This window comes from Salmo salar, chromosome ssa21 (genome assembly GCF_905237065.1).
Source record: "Salmo salar chromosome ssa21, Ssal_v3.1, whole genome shotgun sequence".
NCBI lineage: Eukaryota > Metazoa > Chordata > Actinopteri > Salmoniformes > Salmonidae > Salmo > Salmo salar.
In genome coordinates this window covers 35,476,116-35,498,218 of record NC_059462.1, presented here as the reverse complement: position 1 = coordinate 35,498,218, position 22,103 = coordinate 35,476,116, and the positions used below count along the sequence as shown (strand labels likewise).

The 22,103-nt window shown below is 40.7% G+C and overlaps 1 protein-coding gene across 4 annotated transcripts in view; it reads left to right on the top strand.

Annotated features, from left to right (window-relative positions):
- The first annotated feature begins 1,148 nt into the window (after positions 1–1,148).
- ub2e3 (Ubiquitin-conjugating enzyme E2 E3) overlaps positions 1,149–22,103 on the top strand; it is a 60,893-nt gene continuing 39,938 nt past the window's right edge. The window contains exons 1-3 of one of the 4 annotated variants that reach the window (XM_014165029.2): positions 1,149–1,295; positions 2,492–2,711; positions 4,061–4,111. In XM_014165029.2, the coding sequence (XP_014020504.1) occupies positions 2,503–2,711; positions 4,061–4,111 (260 nt within the window). In that variant the 5' untranslated portion in view covers positions 1,149–1,295; positions 2,492–2,502. Of the gene's footprint in view, positions 1,332–2,491; positions 2,712–4,060; positions 4,112–22,103 lie in introns of all 4 variants that reach the window. The other 3 variants (XM_014165028.2, XM_045704326.1, NM_001140271.1) reach the window with 3 other exon arrangements.

Below are 22,103 nucleotides of genomic sequence, written 5' to 3'. Positions count from 1 at the left end.
AGCAAATCATTCACTGATAATGTGTTTTCCCCCTCTAGCAATCAACTATCTGTTTATCTGCCACGTGTCAAGAGTTGGAGCTCTTCCTCCTGTTTGCACATGCATCCTATGGCAGCTGCGGAAGTCGGAACATTTAGCTGATTTCACCTCTCTTCCCTGTGAGTGAGTGGCTGACAACTGCACATTCCAACCTGCCATGACAGTGTATGACTATTTTCTGACTCCTGCATTCTTCATGTTGACACCTGACACCCTGGAGACCCCGTTTATTTGTTTAGTTCAACCAAGCTGTCATCATGCCATTCATTTGAATGTGTGTAGTGCAGAGAGGTATTCACAAATCAATTCCAATGTTTGAGGTTGTTGGCTATTCTTTCATGCTTCTGCCCTCAACCTTGACATACCTCATACTACAACTGTGTGACCTGGCCTTGGAGACAGAGCCTGTTCAAGACCCAGCAATAGTTTACTATATCACACAGATAACATAGGTGCTTCCTTTGCCTCTGAATGAATGGGTCAATGATAAAGTGCTGTAAACAATCAATAGAACTGCACCTACAGTAGCCTATTCAAATGCCACTTCAAATAAAATCAGTTCTCCAATTATGATGAATATTTTAAATGAATTCTATGATGATACTATATTCTATAAATTATTAACATTTCATGTAAAAATATCATGTTCCATGATAGAACACAATTACATTAGGTTATAGGCCTATATATGTAATACATTGACAAGTATTTGGCAACTTTCAAGTTTTTCCAAAGATATACTATTACAGCCTTGTTTATTTACAATGTAACCGTTCTACCGTTCCATGAATAGCTGCAGTCAAGGCAATAATCACAGCAAACTTTCACAAAGCAACATTGTATTCAACTGTAGTAAATTGTAACATACCAAGCCTTGTTCAAACCTGTGTTATGTAATTCCCCTCTGCTGTTTCGAATCTCCAAAACAACAATAGTCCTACATGTGCTCCTTTACTCAAACGAATATCAGAGGACTGCAAGAAGTGACAGCCAGTTGATTTCGTGCCGTTTGCTCCACGACCATCATTTGGAAGCGAGAGTGAAAGCGACCCCCTTGACTCAATGGACCCTAAGCAACGATTGACTCACTCGCTATCCAGCGCCACCTGGATTCCAAGCCAGTACTGCAGCGTCTCCTTTCCTTCCGATTCTCCAATGTCCACAGCTTGGCCGGAGCTCGTCGTCTTTCCGGCTCCATTTCCACCGGATTTTTAACGCTCCTACCCGTCTCAGATCAAGACGAGACCACGCCAAAGGTAAAGAAGAAGCTCCAATGATCCGGGAGAGTCTAGGTTAGGCGGAGAAAGATCGTCCTTTATTGGTGTTTTCAGCGCTGTCGTGTTAGAGGGAGCTTGCTCGGAACTGACTTCATGCATCAGTTGGTACACCATGCTGATACTGGAGTGTCTCCTACCATAACAAACCTCTCCGTTCTACAAAGGATTCTTAGGTCGGATTCGAACCATTTATCGTTCCTTAGAATGCGTCAAATGACTTATAATCAATATGCTCATATTCGTCGGGTTTATACGATTAATGCTCTCCTAAAGTGAGAGAAACATGCTGTGTTTTATTTAGCTCGCCTGCATGCCTTGCGAGCCCCCCTTACTGCAAATAGGTGCAATTACGTTTTCCCTGCAGCTCTTCATTCGCGTTCTCCCAACCAATATTCGTGCGCTGGTGACTGTATGCTGTTTGAGTGTTCTGTGTTGTTTTCCCCTATTGCTTGGCTTTTGACAGATAAAGCCTTCGGGAATCTCACCACAAAACGAAGGTAGCCTAGTAACGTCAGTCAGTAGTCACAATGATTGAATCCGAGCCTGCTTTTATTAACAACAAGGCTACAAATGAGCTGCGATAATGTAGCCTAACAAATTTGCACTCGTGTTATGGTTCTGTGGGGGGGATTATTCAAAGCCAATTGGACCGAGCTAATGGAATGATTTGGTGCTCCTTATCTAACCATCTAGCTTGCTATAGGCGTGTGGTGTGACCATTATGGAAACATCGTGAACATCGTTTGTCCTTCAAAATGACAGGAATTTTAATTAAGTACTCTAATGGATTTTATGTATAAATAGTCTATAGCTATTGTTTATAAACAACTTTTGATGAATAGAAGGTAATGTTCAACATCCAACCATGTAAGTCGACAGCAGGACACAGACTCTGAGAAATGAATACTAATGTCGGCCACGAACCAAAGACCAACCCACAAAGGGGTCTACCAGTCCAGAGAATTATGTAAAGTTGAGTTATGATAACCTACCTGTCTGATGAGCAGCATCTCTCTCTCTGTATGTATGTATCCCATTGAGAGATCCAATTATTAAGTGTCTATCTTTTCTTCTTTATGGGGGGAAATATATGTCCAGTGAAAGACTATAGGTCTATAGATGCTAGCCTCTATTGCATTGATCAGTTTGATAACTTTTCTGTCTTTGGTTTTTAGGGGGAATCAAAATGTCCAGTGAAAGACAGGGGCGGTCAGATGACGAGAGTCCAAGCACCAGCAGTGGTAGTTCTGATGCGGACCAGAGAGACCCGGCGGTGCCGGAGCCAGAGGAGGCAGAGGAGAGAAAGCAGCAGCCCCCCACACCTCCTCAGCAACAGAAGAAACCCACCAAATTATCCAGCAAGACTACCGCCAAGTTGTCCACTAGTGCTAAAAGGTAATGGCTTCATTATCATAATCACTGTATTCTTACAATTAGGGATACTGTAGTCTACGTGATCCTTCTGCTAAACTGAGTAGCCTAATGAATGATTTATGGTTCATTTATAATGCTTTAATCCTTTGAGACACAAAGGAGAGATATTTTTTTTATTATTATTATTCCTGTGCCAAATAAGATTGTTAAAAACTAAAGCCATGGAACAACATTATCATAGTAATGCCTTTATTTGGTTACTTGGTCTATTGTCGCTGAATATGGATCGTTTGTCAAGTTAGGCTACAGGAGCAGAGCAGGACTTAATATTACTTGTTTACATCTAACTTAGCGTATCTGAGGTTACATTGTTTTGAATTCACATACTTGTGATTGTTGAGTATTGTAAAATAGGTATTTTCACACTCACAGTTGATGTCTTTCCTGTGTTGCAACCTGTGTTTCTTTGGTTGTAGAAAACTGTTTCTAAGTTTAGGGAGAAAATGGTCAAAAATACTATTATGACAAATGTTCTATTCCTCTTATTAGGCCTATGCAACTATATTTAGTGTTGGTAAGAGGAGAATGATCACTTTAACGCCCAACTAATAAATGTAAAGCAGTTGGATGCAATTTTATCTGAGCTTCAAAAAGAAACTGACTTGTCTACACAATAGTCTTAAAAACATGTATCAAGTACTAACAGTGGATGAGAATACACATGTATTGAGTGGCAAGTATGTCAAAATCCTCCCCTTTTCTCCCTTACACAGCGTTAATAATGCTTTAGTAACAGCACCCTACGCAGCTCTCTGTTTAAAGGCCCTGTCAAATATACCCAAGGTCCTCCCCCCTCCCTCTCCCTCTCTGCCTCATTTGCATATAAGCTTTAAAAGAAAATATTTTGTGCTAAAAGTGACTGGAATGGGTGGATGAGCGGCGGGATGGTAGGTGAGGGGGCTAGCTTTGTGCTGGGGGTGAGAGTGTTGTGTTGGGGTAAACGGACAGGGAGTAACGAAGGAGAGAAAGTTTTGCTGTTCTGGGCTTCGGGTTCTGCCTGGGAGAACAAAGAGGAAGCAGCCATGTTAGCTGTGCTGAGCGGAGGGGGGGGGGGGGTGCAGTTAGAGCATCGCTGGTAGAGGGCAGTGTAAATCTCTAGTCTAGTGCTGTAAACTCTCTTCTCACAGCTTCTCGTTTCCTCTCTCATTTCTCTCTCTCTCTGACAGCAAAGACCACGATAGAAACAAGTCTGTTGACTTCATAGTGTTTTTAGTGTGTGTATTGTTCATCCCTCCAGTCTAGTGCTGTACAGTCTCCTCTCACAGCCCTCTTCTCACAGCTTCAACACATTTCTCATTTCTCTTCCACAGAATCCAGAAGGAGCTCGCTGAGATCACTCTAGATCCACCCCCTAACTGCAGGTATGGCAAAGATTTCATATTCATTTATATTCTCAGTTGATGCTCTTTTTGTTGATAAGGCTGAAAGGCGTCAGCATGCTTCAGTTCGGCTGGTGACTAGCTGAACTCGGCTAGTCGAATTGAAGGAGTGTGCTTGCATCCTCCCTTAAAAGACCTTCGCTTGAAAATGATTTCTATTCCTCAAAATAGTAATAACTAATCTAAGATAACACAAGAAATCTGTCATCAATTTTGCAGTTTTTGCCGAAGAGATCTTAATCGTGCAATTTTACATCTAACTAAGATGTTTGGTGCAATATTTTTCTCTGAAAAAATGTTCATGAAAACAAGTCGTCTCCCGTTGAATGGCAACAAAGACTTTATTGAACAATTTCTACTGTTGACCAATCACCGAAGAAGGGGTGTGGACTTCGTCTAGGAACTTCGGCTTGCCTCCAGAAAAAATGTTGTGCACCCGAACAGCCGAAAAAACCCTGGCCGAAGTCCAAAACGAACAAAAACGCCACAAAATGTAGTCATAATATATGCACAAACTCTGCCGAACTGTTTCGGTTGGGAAGCATGCAGATGCCTTAAGGCTGCCTGTTATGTGTTCTACTGTCACACAAAACTGTTGCAGATATTTTTTTAACTTATTGTATTACTATTATAGTGTCGTAACAGGACATTTATATTATTTCAATGCTAGGCTTCAAAGCAGAGACAGAGAGGAAAGTCTGGTGTGGTGGTTTTTGATGTGTTAAATCATTTACGTTTAGCTATGGTCTTTGCACTGTCATGTTTTTAATAATGCAACAGATGCTGCATTTACGCAGACTGTCTTATATTCCATCTTTTGTAACGGAGTTAACATAGATATGTGTTTATAACGGAGTTAACATAGATATGTGACTATAACAGAGTTAACATAGATATGTGATTATAACGGAGTTAACATAGATATGTGATTATAACAGAGTTAACATAGATATGTGATTATAACGGAGTTAACATAGATATGTGATTATAACAGAGTTAACATAGATATGTGTTTATAACGGAGTTAACATAGATATGTGTTTATAACGGAGTTAACATAGATATGTGTTTATAACGGAGTTAACATAGATATGTGATTATAACAGAGTTAACATAGATATGTGATTATAACGGAGTTAACATAGATATGTGATTATAACGGAGTTAACATAGATATGTGATTATAACGGAGTTAACATAGATATGTGATTATAACAGAGTTAACATAGATATGTGATTATAACAGAGTTAACATAGATATGTGATTGTAACAGAGTTAACATAGATATGTGATTATAACAGAGTTAACATAGATATGTGATTATAACGGAGTTAACATAGATATGTGTTTATAACGGAGTTAACATAGATATGTGATTATAACAGAGTTAACATAGATATGTGATTATAACGGAGTTAACATAGATATGTGTTTATAACGGAGTTAACATAGATATGTGTTTATAACGGAGTTAACATAGATATGTGATTATAACAGAGTTAACATAGATATGTGATTATAACAGAGTTAACATAGATATGTGATTATAACGGAGTTAACATAGATATGTGTTTATAACAGAGTTAACATAGATATGTGTTTATAACGGAGTTAACATAGATATGTGTTTATAACAGAGTTAACATAGATATGTGTTTATATCAGAGTTAACATAGATATGTGATTATAACAGAGTTAACATAGATATGTGATTATAACAGAGTTAACATAGATATGTGTTTATAACGGAGTTAACATAGATATGTGTTTATATCGGCGTTAACATAGATATGTGTTTATATCGGCGTTAACATAGATATGTGTTTATAACGGAGTTAACATAGATATGTGTTTATAACAGAGTTAACATAGATATGTGATTATAACAGAGTTAACATAGATATGTGTTTATAACGGAGTTAACATAGATATGTGTTTATATTGGCGTTAACATAGATATGTGTTTATATCCAGGCTGTATCACAACCGGCTGTGATTGGGAGTCCCATAGGGCGGCGCACAATTGGCCCAGTGTTGTCCAGGTTTGGCCGTTGTAGACCGTCATTGTAAATAAGAATTTGTTCTCAGCTGACTTGCCTAGTTAAATAAAGGTTACATTTTTAAAAAATGACAGAGTTGACATAGATATGTGTTTTATAAAACAGATGTGATGCTGCAGATTCAGTGTAATTATGTTTAATTAGTGAATGTATGATTTTATGTTTTTGATGACTGCAGAGGAATTTTATATTCTTTTTGCTGTTAATTTAATGAAACAAGTTTTTGGGAGGTATTTTTTGTGGTCTGTTTGTAAAGATTCTTGAATGCCATTTTGTCAGTCCTGAGTCTCCTGTAATTGAATAGCTGTCATGCAACCTGATAAACTTTACAATACTTTGCTTACTGGGGTGGGCAATCGTTCTTTAATCAAACCACTGTTGCACAGATACCGGCAGAGGGTGTTTTCACTGTTTTTTTATTGCATTTTAAATGTCTTCAACCAAGGAGAAATTACACACAGTGACCAAATGATTTGGATTGCATTGAGTTTGAGTTATCCCTCAGAATATGTGTTTCATTCATGAAGTCGATTAGCTCTAATGACTTTGACCCTGGCCCGGGATTTTCCTTCTAGGATTTATTCATGAAGCAGCACTATGACATATGGTCTTTGTTTTGTTCTCTAGACCCGGGGTTTAAAGGGGGGGTTCTGGCATTCTTTAGACTAGCCCCTTCACCCCTCTATTGGGCTGCAAACATTAATTATTTCCTGTTAAACAAACCTCACTGTGCCCACTGACCCTTTGAAAGCCCCTTTCTTAAGACGCCGTGTGATATGATTCACGTTGCAACAATATCACACTAAGATCCGACATGAATTCCTTTGACTCCACATTTGTGGTTTTAAAATGGAAGCAGTTAGTGTGTGGTGTCATAGACGTTGATGTAGTTTCTGCTACCTTTAGTCAAGAGCCATTTATCAGAAACTACTTTTGACAAACATTCTGTTGTCTAAAACGCTGATGTTGCATGTATGCATAGGTTAAGTTAACCTTCGCCATGCAAGACTTCCTTACTAAGATGCAGCTCAGATCACTGTATCCCTGTGAGGACGTGGATCATGGACCACTGATCAGCAAGATGTGGCTTAATGTCTGTGGGTGAATGTGTGCTCCTCCTCCGCTTCCTGTTGTGGTAATGCGGTATTGGTGAGCTCCAGCCCACACCGTGTGTCTTCTGAATAGAAAATCGGGGGATCGATATCGTGCCGCGGCACGACTAGGGGATTCCTGAGACAACGTTGATAATGGTCATTGACAATGCAGGGATTTGATGGCCTTTCATGGTCTGATCCTCTGCTCTGCGCTGTGCACTCTCAGAGTAGGAGTGCTGATGTAGGATCAGTTTAGCCTTTCAGATCATTATGGCTATCATAAAATGGACAGGGGGGCCCTGATCCTGTGTGTGTTCTCAGCAGAAGGAGATAATAACCCCACAATGCCTATATATCACCTCCATCCCTGGCTCATGATTTCCCTTTCAATTAGTAGGACAGTCAGTCAGTCTGGTTGCATCCCAAATAGCAACCTATTCCTTATATAGTGCACTACATTTGAGGCTCTGGTCAAAAGTAGTTTACTGTATAGGGAATAGGGCGCCTTTTGGGATGCAGTCTCGGTCTCCGCAGTGCGTTGTTTACCTGGAGGCTGCCTGGGATGTTACATTAATTTGATGATAATGCATCACATTTCAGCAGCACTGCCTGGCCTGGACATATCATAGAAAAGAAAAAAGGAACCTGGGTCTGGTTTCAGTTGGTTGACCTAGCCTAGTTCACTGTTGTCAGTTTGGTTGCATACCCACACACACAAATCTGTCGCTGTGCCCTTGAGCAAGGCACTTAACCCCAATCGTTCCATGCTCGCTGGACAATGGTGAACCTGGCCATGACCCCACTCCCGGCAGGTGTCTCAGGGGGAGTTGGGATTTGCAATGAAACACATATCCATTACACTCTTGTACAAGTGTCCACCCACAAGTGTGTAACCGGACAAATATAAGCACCCCCCAAATTAAATTATTATAATGACTAATCCAAGTGCAAGCTCACCTGCAATTTGACGCTAAGAAATACAGACTTAATGGACTGAATGCCATTCTTAAACAGATTAATTCAAACATTACCTGTGTTCTGCTCGTCCGTATTGGCCAGTGACTCGTTCCCTCTAGTAAAAATAAACATGTTATATTATATTTTATTAATCATTAACCCAAAGACTTATTATACCTGATGGATGAGGGATATCCTGGTTTCTATGTCCCTGTTGGTGCTGATAATATTGTATAGTAATGCAGACATATATTACCGTCCAATACCAAACAATATTTCCCCACTGAGAAACACTACTATTGCTTGTCAGACCACACATAAACATACACATTTATGATGGACATACAGTGAGCTCCGAAAGTATTGACAATTTATTACATTTTTTGGGCTCTGTACTCAAGCAAATGATACAACGACTATGGGATTGAAATGCAGACTGTCAGCTTTAATTTAAGGGTATTTTTATACATATCGGTTGAACTGTTTAGAAATTTAAGCACTTTTTGTATATAGTCCCCCCATTTTAGGGGAACAAAAGTATTGGGACAAATTCACTTATATGTGTGTTAAAGTAGTAAAAAGTTAAGTATTTGGTCCCATACTCATAGCATGCAATGACTACATCAAGCTTGTGACTCTACACATTTGTATGATGTGTTTGCTTTTTGTTTTGGTTGTGTTCCAGATCATTTTGTGGCCAATAGAAATGAATGGTAAATAATCTATTGTGTCATTTTGGAGTCACTTTTATTGTAAATAAGAATATAATATGTTTCTACATTAATGTGGATGGTACCACAATAGAGGTCGACCGATTAATCGGCATGGTCGATTAATTAGGGCCGATTTCAAGATTTCATAACAATCGGTAATCGGCATTTTTGGACGCCGATTAAATTGCACTCCACGAGGAGACTGCGTGGCAGGCTGACTACCTGTTACACGAGTGCAGCAAGGAGCCAAGGTAAGTTGCTAGCTAGCATTAAACTTATCTTATAAAAAACAATCAATCTTCACATAATCACTAGTTAACCTCTATGGGCTAGGTGGGACGCTAGCGTGCCACCCGTGGTGCACTCCATCAACAGCAGGTGCATTTCAAGAGCGGCAAATTTGAATCCAAATAAATGTCAAAATTCAAATTTTTCAAAAATACAACTATTTTACACCATTTGAAAGATAAACATCTCCTTAATCTAACCACGTTTTACGATTTCAAAAAGGTTTTACGGCGAAAGCATAAATTTAGAGTATGTTAGGACAGTACATTTACAAGAGTTGTGTGTAATGTTTTGTCAAGTCAAAGACAGGGTCACCAAAACCATAAAACCAGCTAAAATGATGCACTAACCTTTTACAATCTCCATCAGATGACACTCCTAGGACATTATGTTAGACAATGCATGCATTTTTAGTTCTATCAAGTTCATATTTATATCCAAAAACAGCGTTTTACTATGGCATTGATGTTGAGGAAATCGTTTCCCTCCAATAACCGGCAGTCAAGTCAGCGTCACAAATTAAATAATTAAAATTAGAAAACATTGGTAAAATATTATATTGTCATTTAAAGAATTATAGATTTACATCTCTTGAACGCAATCAACTTGCCAGATTTAAAAATAACCTTACTGGGAAATCACACTTTGCAATAATCTGAGCACTGCGCCCAGAAAAATACGCGTTGCGATACAGACTAGACGTCATGTTGGGGAGATCTAAAATCGAAAATACTATGTAAATAATCCATTACCTTTGATTCTCTTCATCAGATGTCACTTCCAGGTATCACAGGTCCATAACGAATGTAGTTTTGTTCAAAAAAGCTCATCATTTATGTCCAAAAATCTCCGTCTTGTTAGCACATGATCTAAGCCAGCCGGACTTTCGTCATGAACGAGGGGAAAAAATATATTTACGTTCGTTCAAACATGTCAAACGTTGTATAGCATAAATCATTAGGGCCTTTTTAACCAGAACATGAATAATATTCAAGGTGGACGAATGCATACTCTTTTATAACGTATTGGAACGAGGGTACCCAACATGAACTCGCGCGCCAGGTGTCTAATGGGACATCATCGTTCCATGGCTCTTGTTCGGTCAGATCTCCCTCCAGAAGACTCAAAACACTTTGTAAAGGCTGGTGACATCTAGTGGAAGCAATAGGAAGTGCCAAAATATTCCTCAGCCCCTGTGTTTTTCAATGGGATAGGTTTAAAGTCAATACAACACATCAGGTATCCACTTCCTGTCAGAAAATGTCTCAGGGTTTTGCCTGCCAAATGAGTTCTGTTATACTCACAGACACCATTCAAACATTTTTCGAAACTTTAGAGTGTTTTCTATCCATATATAATAAGTATATGCATATTCTAGTTACTGGGTAGGATTAGTAACCAGATTAAATCGGGTACATTTTTTTTATCCAGACGTGCAAATGCTGCCCCCTAGCCCTAACAGGTTAACTACACATGGTTGATAATATTACTAGGTTAACTAGCTTGCCCTGCGTTGCATATAATCAATGCGGTGCCTATTAATTTATTATCGAATAACAGCCTACTTCACCAAACGGGTGATGATTTAACAAAAGCACAATCGTTGCACGAATGTACCTAACCATAAACATCAATGCCTTTCTTAAAATCAATACACAGAAGTATATTTTTTTAAACCTACATATTTAGACTTAGGGTTGCCACCTGTTCGATAAAATACGGAACGGTTCCGTATTTCACTGAAAGAATAAACGTTTTGTTTTCGAAATGATAGTTTCCAGATTTGACCATAATAATGACCTAAGGCTCGTATTTCTGTGTGTTTATTATATTATAATTAAGTCTATGATTTGATATTTGATAGAGCAGTCTGACTGAGCGGTGGTAGGCAGCAGCAGGCTCATAAGCATTAATTCAAACAGCACTTCCCTGCGTTTGCCAGCAGCTCTTCGCAATGCTTGAAGTGCAGCGCTGTTTATGACTTCAAGCCTATCAACTCCCGAGATTAGGCTGGCAATACTATAGTGCCTATAAGAACATCCAATAGTCGAAGGTATATGAAATACAAATGATATAGAGAGAAATAGTCCTATAAATTCCTATAATAACTACAACCTAAAACTTCTTAACTGGGAATATTGAAGACTCATGTTAAAAGGAAACACCAGCTTTCATATGTTCTGAGCAAGGAACTTAAACGTTAGCTTTTTTACATGGCATATATTGCACTTTTACTTTCTTCTCTAACACTGTGTTTTGGAAATTATTTAAACCAAATTGAGCATGTTTCATTATTTATTTGAGACTAAATAGATTTTATTCATGTATAATATTAAGTTAAAATAAAAGTGTTCATTCAGTATTGTTGTAATTGTCATTATTACAAATATATATATAAAAATCGTCCGATTAATCGGTATCGGTGCTGAAAAATCATAATCGGTCGACCTCTAGTCCACAGTCAGCTCTTTTGGCGTACTGACGTAGAGGGAGAGGTTGTTGTCCTGGCACCACCCTGTAGACTGTCTCATCGTCATCGTTGATCAGACCTGACACCGTTGTGTCGTCGGCAAACTTAATGATGGTGTTAGAACCATTTTATCTTTGGAGTGTTCTCCCTAGAACCCTCTATGAACGGTTCCACCAGCCTTATTATCCTTTAAAATGTAATTACATATAGCATAAGGCCTTTCTTTGAGGAACAGGTTATACCCTAACACAGGGGTGTTAGAAAACTCCTGGTTTACAGGTCACATCAGGCCTGCAAGTCACATTATGCTGGCTTGCAAAGTGCTGTGTAATTCCTATTGGAATCCATCCAGTTACGATATCCAACAAGTGGAATGTTTTAATCACCTGCAACCTGCATTCAGAAAGACTGCCAAGGTAAGGAAGATTTGAATACTGAGACTACCTCAATCATCTAAACTGGAATAACCATCTCTGTAACAGGTGCAATAAATCCAATCACTAACAGATTGTATTAGTTTAGAAAACTGTATGTTATTTATCTTTGTGTAGCATAAAATGTATCAACCAGTCAATATACATGCACAAATACAGATATTATAGTAAAGCAAACAATAGAGAATGCTGGAAAATATGATATATGGTTCTATGTAGAAGGCTTCTTGCCTTCCAAAGAATCATCAAAGAACCCTTTCTTCCAAAAACGGTTCTTAGGATGTAAAAGGTTCTAGGTACAACCCGTTGCCTTACAAAGAACCTGCGTCTTCCAAAAAGCAGTTATTCTGATCAAAACGGTTCTTGGTAGAAACCTATCCCTCAGAAAAGAACCCTTTTGGAACCCTTTTTTCTAAGAGTGTAGGTATTACAGACTGGGTCAGGGAGAGGTTAAAAATGTAAGTGAAGACACTTGCCAGCTGGTCAGCGCATGCTCTGAGTACACGTCCTGGTAATCTATCTGTTAACCTGTTTAAAGGTTTTACTCACATTGGCTACAAAGAGCGTGATCACATAGTTGTCCGAAACAGCTGGTGCTCTCACGCATGGTTCAGTGTTGCTTGCCTCGACGTGAGCATAGAAGGCATTTCGCTCGTCTAGGCTCGTGTCACTAGGCAGCTCGTGGCTGGGTTTTCCTTTGCAATCCGTGATAGTTTGCAAGCCCTGCCACATCCGACAAGGGTCAGAGCCGGCGTAGTAGGATTTGATCTTAGTCCTGTATTGATGCTTTGCCTGTTTGATGGTTCGTCAGAGGGCGGAGGGCGTAGCATGATTTCTTATGTGTCTGGATTAGCGTCCCTCTCCTTGAAAGTGGCAGCTCTAGCCTTTAGCTCAGTGCGGATATTGCCTTTAATCCGTTGCTTCTGGTTGTGATATGTATAACGGTCACTATGGGGATGACGTCGTCAATGCACTTATTAATGAAGCCGGTGACTGATGTGTTGAACTCCTCAATGCCATCAGATAAACAGCAAAACAGTCCTGTAGCTTAAAATCCACTTCATTGGACCACTTCCGAATTGAGCGTGTCACTGGTACACAGAATAAAATGTGCTATCTAGAACCTAAACGGGTTCTTTGGCTATCCTCATAGGAGAACCCTTTGAAGAATCCTATTTGGTTCCAAATAGAACCCTTTTGGTTCCAGGTAGAACCCCTTCCCTAAAGGGTTCTACATAGAACCCAAAATAGTTCTATCTGGAGACAAAAAGGGTTCTACCAGGAACCAAAAAGGGTTATCCTATGGGGATAGCCGAATAACCCTTTTTTCTTAGTGTACTTCCTGTTTGAGTTTTTGCTTGTAAGCCGGAATCAGGAGGGTATAGTTATGGTCAGATTTGCCAAATGGAGGGCAAGGGAGAGCTTTGTATGCGTCTCTGTGTGTGGCGTAAAGGTCATCTAGAGTTTGTTTCCCTCAAGTTGCACAGGTGACATGCTGGTAGAAATTAGGTAAAACGGATTTCAATTTTCCTGCATTTAAGTCACTGGCCACTAGGGGCGCTGTCTCTGATGAGCATGTTCTTGTTGGTTTATGGCCCTATTTAGCTTGTTGAGTGCAGTCTTAGTGCCAGCATCGGTTTGTGGTGGTAAGTAGACAGCTACTAACAAAATAGATGTAAACTCTCTTGGTAAATAGTATGGTCTACAGCTTATCATGTGATATTCTAACTTACAGTGAGGGGAAAAAGTATTTGATCCCCTGCTGATTTTGTACGTTTGCCCACTGACAAAGAAATGATCAGTCTATAATTTTAATGGTAGGTTTATTTGAACAGTGAGAGACAGAATAACAACAAAAAATCCAGAAAACCGCATGTCAAAAAGGTTATAAATTGATTTGTATTTTAATGAGGGAAATAATTATTTGACCCCCTCTCAATCAGAAAGATTTCTGGCTCCCAGGTGTCTTTTATACAGGTAGCGAGCTGAGATTAGGAGCACACTCTTAAAGGGAGTGCTCCTAATCTCAGCTTGTTACCTGTATAAAAGACACCTGTCCACAGAAGCAATCAATCAATCAGATTCCAAACTCTCCACCATGGCCAAGACCAAAGAGCTCTCCAACGATGTTAGGAACAAGATTGTAGACCTACACGAGGCTGGAATGGGCTACAAGACCATCGCCAAGCAGCTTGGTGAGAAGGTGACAACAGTTGATGCAATTATTCGCAAATGGAAGAAACACAAAAGAACTGTCAATCTCCCTCGGCCTGGGGCTCCATGCAAGATCTCACCTCGTGGAGTTGCAATGATCATGAGAACAGTGAGGAATCAGCCCAGAACTACACGGGAGGATCTTGTCAATGATCTCAAGGCAGCTGGGACCATAGTCACCAAGGGTAACACACTACACCGTGAAGGACTGAAATCCTGCAGCGCCCACAAGGTCCCCCTGCTCAAGAAAGCACATATACATGCCCGTCTGAAGTTTGCCAATGAACATCTGAATGATTCCGAGGACAACTGGGTGAAAGTAGATGAGACCAAAATGGAGCTCTTTGGAATCAACTCAACTCGCCGTGTTTGGAGGAGGAGGAATGTTGCCTATGACCCCAAGAACACCATCCCCACCGTCAAACATGGAGGTGGAAACATTATGCTTTGGGGGTGATTTTCTGCTAAGGGGACAGGACAACTTCACCGCATCAAAGGGACGATGGACGGGGCCACGTACCGTCAAATATTGGGTGAGAACCTCCTTCCCTCAGCCAGGGCATTGAAAATGGGTCGTGGATTGGTATTCCATCATGACAATGACCCAAAACACACAGCCAAGGCAACAAAGGAGTGGCTCAAGAAGAAGCACATTAAGGTCCTGGAGTGGCCTAGCCAGTCTCCAGACCTTAATCCCATAGAAAACCTGTGGAGGGAGCTGAAGGTTCGAGTTGCCAAACGTCAGCCTCGAAACCTTAATGACTTGCGGAGAAGATCTGCAACAAGGAGTGGGACAAAATCCCTCCTGAGATGTGTGCAAACCTGGTGGCCAACAACAAGAAACGTCTGACCTCTGTGATTGCCAACAAGGGTTTTGCCACCAAGTTCTAAGTCATGTTTTGCAGAGGGGTCAAATACTTATTTCCCTCATTAAAATGCAAATCATTTTATAACATTTTTGACCTACGTTTTTCTGGATTTTTGTTGTTGTTATTCTGTTCAAATAAACCTACCATTAAAATGAAAGATTTCTTTGTCAGTGGGCAAACGTACAAAATCAGCAGGAGATCAAATACTTTTTTCCCTCACTGTAGGCGAGCAGAACCTCGAGACTTCCTTAATATTAGAGATCGTGCACCAGCTGTTGTTAACAAAGAGACATACACCCCCGCCCTTGAGTTTATGAGACACTGCCGCTCTGTTCTCGTTCAGCCACGACTTGAAGCATAATCTCGAACGGCACTCGTCTAGTTTGTTCTCCAATGATTGCACATTCGCCAATAGAACAGAGGGTAGAGGACGTTTATTTACTCGCCTCCGTAGTTCCATCAGGCTGCCCCCATGTCGGCCTCTATATCTCTCTGTCTTTTCCTCTTCCGCGTCTCGTGGATTAGGGGCTGGTCCCAGATGAGCAGTATGTCCTGCGCGGCCGAGTCATTAAAGTAGAATTCTTCAACTAAATCGAGATTAGTGATCGCTGTTCTGATGTCCAGAAGCTCTTTTCAGTCATAGGAAACATTATGTACAATTAAAGATCAGCGCAAGAAATACACACAACTGCAGAATTGGTCAGGAGCCCTTAAAACGTCAACTATACATGCCAGCGCCACACTACTAATCAATACATTTGCAGAGATAGAGAGAGAGAGGTGTTAGAGGAAGCGAGCGAGCGAGAGATGCAGAGAGAGAGACAGAGAGGGAGAGAGAGCGAGAGAGAGAGAGAGAGAGAGAGAGAGAGGGAGAGCACGAGGGAGGGGGAAGGGGAGAGAGGGGGGGGCAGCATATTCAATCTGTCAGGGTTTTCGCTGCTGGTCATTCGAGTCAAGTGCAGGAGAGCAGAGAATAGGTGATCAGGCGTCTTTATTAGCCAAGTGCAACAAACAGACAGGCGCAAACAGCTACAACTCAAGCCAACCGGCAAAAGTGAAGCGCAAAATACCGTCAATAATAGAACAATAAGGTTCACCAATAATTCCCCCCAAATAGGGTACAGGCAATGCCCAGGGTGAAAAACCAGACTAGCGCGATATAATAACCACAAAACAAAAACAATTCCACACAAAGACATGGGGGGAACAGAGGAATATATATATGCAGTGTGATTAGGGAATGTAAACCAGGTGTGCGGGGAACAAGACAAAACAAATGGAACAATGAAAAAAGGAGCGGCGATGGCTAGAAGGCCGGTGACGTCGACCGCCGAACGCCGCCCGAACAAGGAAGGGAGCCGACTTCGGCGGAAGTCGTGACACAATCTCCTTATTATGCATCGTTATCAGATTCCTCTTTATGAGGGAGGAAAGCCCAGAGTGTGAAAGTCGTGGTTTTGTGACTGTATTATTGTCGGTTGTTAACATTGCAATTCTGAATATAAAGATGTGTAGACAGGTTGGCCTAGATGGAGGTGAATAGGTTACTACACTACAGGGTTTATAATACAGTATTAAAGACACCTGACTTTAAAAAGCCATCATCAACAGCACTAGAAAATGGATTGAACCATCTGTATCTGCCCTGCATATCCAGTCAGGACTCACTTGAAAAGAGGATGTCAATCTCAATGTGACTTTCCTGGTAAAATAAAGGATACATAGTAATATAAATGATTTTGTTAAAGATACAATTGTGTGGTTCAAATTCCCAACTTTAGGTCCATGTATACGTTGGAGCTGTTCTTGTTGTTTGCTTGTCTTGTGTATTGATTGTTAATTCTGCATGGCGGGGTATATTTCACCATCTGTCCGTCCCTAGCTCTCTTCTTATTAGGAAACAGCAGGTGGAAAACATCAATCCTTTTCATCATCTGGTTTCCAGAGGGATACTGTAGACGAAGAATTTAGGGATATTATCAAAATTATGAAAAAGCCTTCTCTTATTTATCCATGTTCCATTTATTTATTCATACAATCTAATTTGTATGTAATTGGTAAATGAGTTATGTGATTGGTGATCTGCTTTGCATTTAGCCTACTGTAGTTCAGAAAGAGATCAGGGAAAGAAGCATTGTTAGTGTGTATGCTACTCGCTTAAAGAGGGGTTCTAAAGGGTTTCTCCATAGGACAGCCATTTTTGGTTCCAGGTTGAGCCCTTTTTCGTTCCAGGTAGAACTCTTTTAGGTTCCATGCACCTGGAACCGAAAGGGTTCCACCTGGAACCAAAAACTGTTCTTCAAAGGGTTCTCCTATGGGGACAACCAAAGAACCCTTTTAGATTCTAGATAGCAACTTTTTTTCAAAGAGTGTATAGACTAGAGGTCGACCGATTTAGATTTTTCAACGCCGATACCGCTACCGATTATTGGAGGACCAAAAAAGCCGATACCGATTAATAGGACAATTTTTAAAAATGTATTTATTTGTAATAATGACAATTACAACAATACTGAATGAACACTTATTTTAACTTAATATAATATATCAATAAAATCAATTTAGCCTCAAATAAATAATGAAACATGTTCAATTTGGTTTAAATAATGCAAAAACAAAGTGTTGGAGAAGAAAGTAAAAGTGCAATATATGCCATGTAAGAAAGCTAACGTTTAAGTGCCTTGCTCAGAACATATGAAAGCTGGTGGTTCCTTTTAACATGAGTCTTCAATATTCCCAGTTAAGAAGTTTTAGGTTGTAGTTATTATAGGAATTATAGGACTATTTCTCTCTATACGATTTGTATTTCATATACCTTTGACTATTGGATGTTCTTATAGGCACTTTAGTATTGCCAGTGTAACAGTATAGCTTCCGTCCCTCTCCTCGCTCCTACCTGGGCTCAAACCAGGAACACATCGACAACAGCCACCCTCGAAGCAGCGTTACCCATGCAGAGCAAGGGGAACAACTACTCCAAGTCTCAGAGCGAGTGACGTTTGAAACGCTATTAGCGCGCACCCCGCTAACTAGCTAGCCATTTCACATCGGTTACACCAGCCTAATCTTGGGAGTTGATAGGCTTGAAGGGGTGGGTATAATTTGTGGAATGTTCCAACAGGAATCTGTTCCAAAAAACGTAAAGGAAACGGTTGCCAACCAACAACGCATACAAAGTAGCAACGCATACAAACCTAGCTAACTAGCTGCCGAATAGGCATCAACTCACCACGCAGCTTATTCTTAATGTTTGTCCATAGGTAACCAGAGTGAGGACAGACATTCTTCGGAATAAACGTGACGAGTGAAAAACGCAATGAAATAGACCACTCCCTACCCGGTATCTTATTCTGCCGCTATACAACTTTGTATGCGTTGTTTTTTGGCAACCTTGTTATTTACGAAGTTTTTGGAATAGATTCCTGTTGGAACATTCCACAAATTATACCCACCCGGCTTGAAGTCATAAACAGCGCAATGCTTGAAGCACAGCGAAGGGCTGCTGGCAAAATGTGCTGTTTGAATGAATGCTTACGAGCCTGCTGGTGCCTACCACCGCTCAGTCAGACTGCTCTATCAAATCATAGACTTAATTATAATATAATAAACACACAGAAATACGAGCCTTTGGTCATTAATATGGTCGAATCCGGAAACTATCATCTCGAAAACAAACGTTTTTTCTTTCAGTGAAATACGGAACGGTTCCGTATTTTATCTAATGGGTGGCATCCCTATGTCTAAATATTCCTCTTACATTGCACAACCTTCAATGTTATGTCATAATTTCGTAAAATTCTGGCAAATTAGTTCGCAATGAGCCAGGCGGCCCAAACTGTTTCATATACCCTGACTGCGTGCAATGAACGCAAGATAAGTGACACAATTTCATGTTAGCAGGCAATATTAACTAAATATGCAGGTTTAAAAATATGTACTTGTGTATTGGTTTTAAAGAAAGGCATTGATGTTTATGGTTAGGTACATTTGTGCAACGACGGTGCTTTTTTCGCAAATGCGCTTGTTAAATCAACACCCGTTTGTCGAAGTAGGCTGTGATTCAATGAGAAATTAACAGGCACCGCATCGATTATATGCAACGCAGGACACGTTAGATAAACTAGTAATATCAACCATGTGTAGTTAACTAGTGATTATGTTAAGATTGATCGTTTTTTATAAGATAAGTTTAATGCTAGCTAGCAACTTACCTTGGCTTCTTGCTGCCATCGCGTAACAGGTAGTCAGCCTTCCATGCAGGCTCCTCGTGGAGTGCAATGTAAGGCAGGTGGTTAGAGCGTTGGACTAGTAAGGAAGGTTGCAAAAACGAATCCCCGAATCCCCCCTGAACAAGGCAGTTAACCCCCGTTCCTAGGCCGTCATTGAAAATAAGAATGTGTTCTTAATCTGTCTTGCCTAGTTAAATAAAGGTGTAAAAAGGTTTTTATTTTTTTGAAATCGGCAATTCAGTGGCCAAAAATACCGATTACCGATTGTTATGAAAACTTGAAATCGGCCCCAATTAATCGGCCATTCCGATTAATCGGTCGACCTCTAGTATAGACCATAGTCAACCAGAGAAACTCATACCCCTCAATATAGACAAGTATTCTATTTCTCTTGTCATTGTTGCACCTAGATGAAGCAGTGCATTTAGAGTGGACTATGAAGAAATATGATGCTGCTATCATTGTCCTGTTCATCCAAGATGATCCACCTCTAAGAAATGTTTAAAGAAAGCTCTAGGCTGGAACTTGTCATTAAGGTTTGATGCCCATATCTGATATGAATCAGAATTAGTTGGTAGTCATGCTGCTGGCAGTTATCTGCCCTGTTACTTTCTCAGCTGTAGTGGGCGTCTTGGACATTCTACCCTGCATTACTGACGGGTCAGCCAGTGAAACATTGTCTCCATGTACATGTAGGCCACAGGAAGACCCCCTCCTCACTCCTTCACTCCACTCTACCCCCTTTCACTCCCCACCTTCACTCTCCTCCCTCCCCCCTTCACTCCTAAGACTGCTAAGAAGGTTATTCTGTCCTGTCATAACACTTTATACCTGTGATCCTGTGTGGTGTCGTGGGTTAAATTCCCGTTGGGATCGTATACACATGCTAAAAATCGCATGCACTCGCCGTATTGTAAGTGGCTTTGAATAGAAACTAAGTGCCATGTGTCATTTAAGTTATAATGCCCGAGACGATATTGAAGGCCGGCAGACCGTGCCAATATATCCTCCAAACACCAACTTCGAGGGAATTATCACTTTTATACAACAGGTTACCAACATATTCAAATAATGATTTACATTCAGAAAGTATTCAGACCCCTTTACTTTTTCCACATTTTGTTAAATTACAGCCTTATTCTAAAATGGATTACATTTTTACACAATTCCCCATAATGACAAAGAAAAACCAGGTTTTTATTTTAGCTAAAAATACAATTAAAATACATTTACATAAGTATTCAGACCCTTTACTCAGTACTTTGTTGAAGCACCTTTGGCAGCTACTACAGCCTTGAGTTTTCTTGTTTATGAAGTTTTCTTGGGTATGACGTTACAAGCTCACACCTGTATTTGGGGAGTTTCTCCCATTCTTCTCTGCAGATCCTCTCAAGCTCTGTCAGGTTGGATGGGAAGTGTCGCTGCACAGCTATTTTCATGTCTCTCCAGAGATGCTCTGGCTGGGCCACTTAAGGACATTCAGAGACTTGTCCCTAAGCCACTCCTGTGTTGTCATTGCTGTGCGCTTAGGGTCATTGTCCTGTTGGAAGGGAAACCTTTGTCCCAGTCTGAGGTTCTGAGCGCTCTGGAACAGGTTTTCATCAAGGATCTTTCTGTACTTTGCTCTGTTCATCTTTCCCTCGATCCTGACTAGTCTTCCAGTCCCTGCTGCTGAAAAACATCGCCACAGCATAATGCTGCCACCACCACACTTCACCGTTGGGATGTTGCCAGGTTTCCTCCAGACGTGTCACTTGGCATTCAGGCCAAAGAGTTGAATCTTGGTTTCATCAGACCAGAGAATCTTGTTACTCACGGTCTGAGAGTCTTTTGGTGCCTTTTGGCAAACTCTAAGCTCCCGAGTGGTGCAGTGGTCTAAGGCACTGCATCTCAGTGTGAGGCGTCACTACAGTCCCTGGATCAAATCCAGGCTGTATCAAGTCTGTCTGTGATTGGGAGTCCCATAGGGTGGCGCACAATTGGCCCAGTGTCATCCGGGGTAGGCTATCATTGTAAATAAGAATTTGTTCTTTTAACTGACTTGCGTAGTTAAATATAGGTAAAAAATTTAATAATTCAAAGCGGGATGTCATGTGCCTTATACTGACGAGTGGCTTCCGTCTGGCCACTCTACCATAAAGGCCTGGTTGGGGGAGTGCTGCAGAGATGGTTATTCTTCTGGAAGGTTCTCCCATCTCCACAGAGGAACTCTGGAGCTCTGTCAAGAGTGACTATTGGATTCTTAGTCACCTCCCTGACAAAATCAAATGTATTTATTTATATAGCCCTTATATAGCCCTTCTTACATCAGCTGATATCTCGAAGTGCTGTACAGAAACCCAGCCTAAAACCCCAAACAGCAAGCAATGCAGGTGTAGAAGCACCAAGGCTCTTTCACCCCGATGTATCAGTTTGACAATTCTTCCATTTAAGAATGATGGAGGCCACAGTGTTCTTGGGGACGTTCAATGCTGCAGAGATTTTTTGGTACCCTTCCTCAGATCTGTGCCTCGACACAATCCTGTCTCGGAGCTCTACGGACAATTCCTTCGACCTCATGGCTTGGTTTTTGCTCTGACATGCACTGTCAACTGTGGGACCTTATATAGACAGGTGTGTGCCTTTCCAGATCATGTCCCATCAAT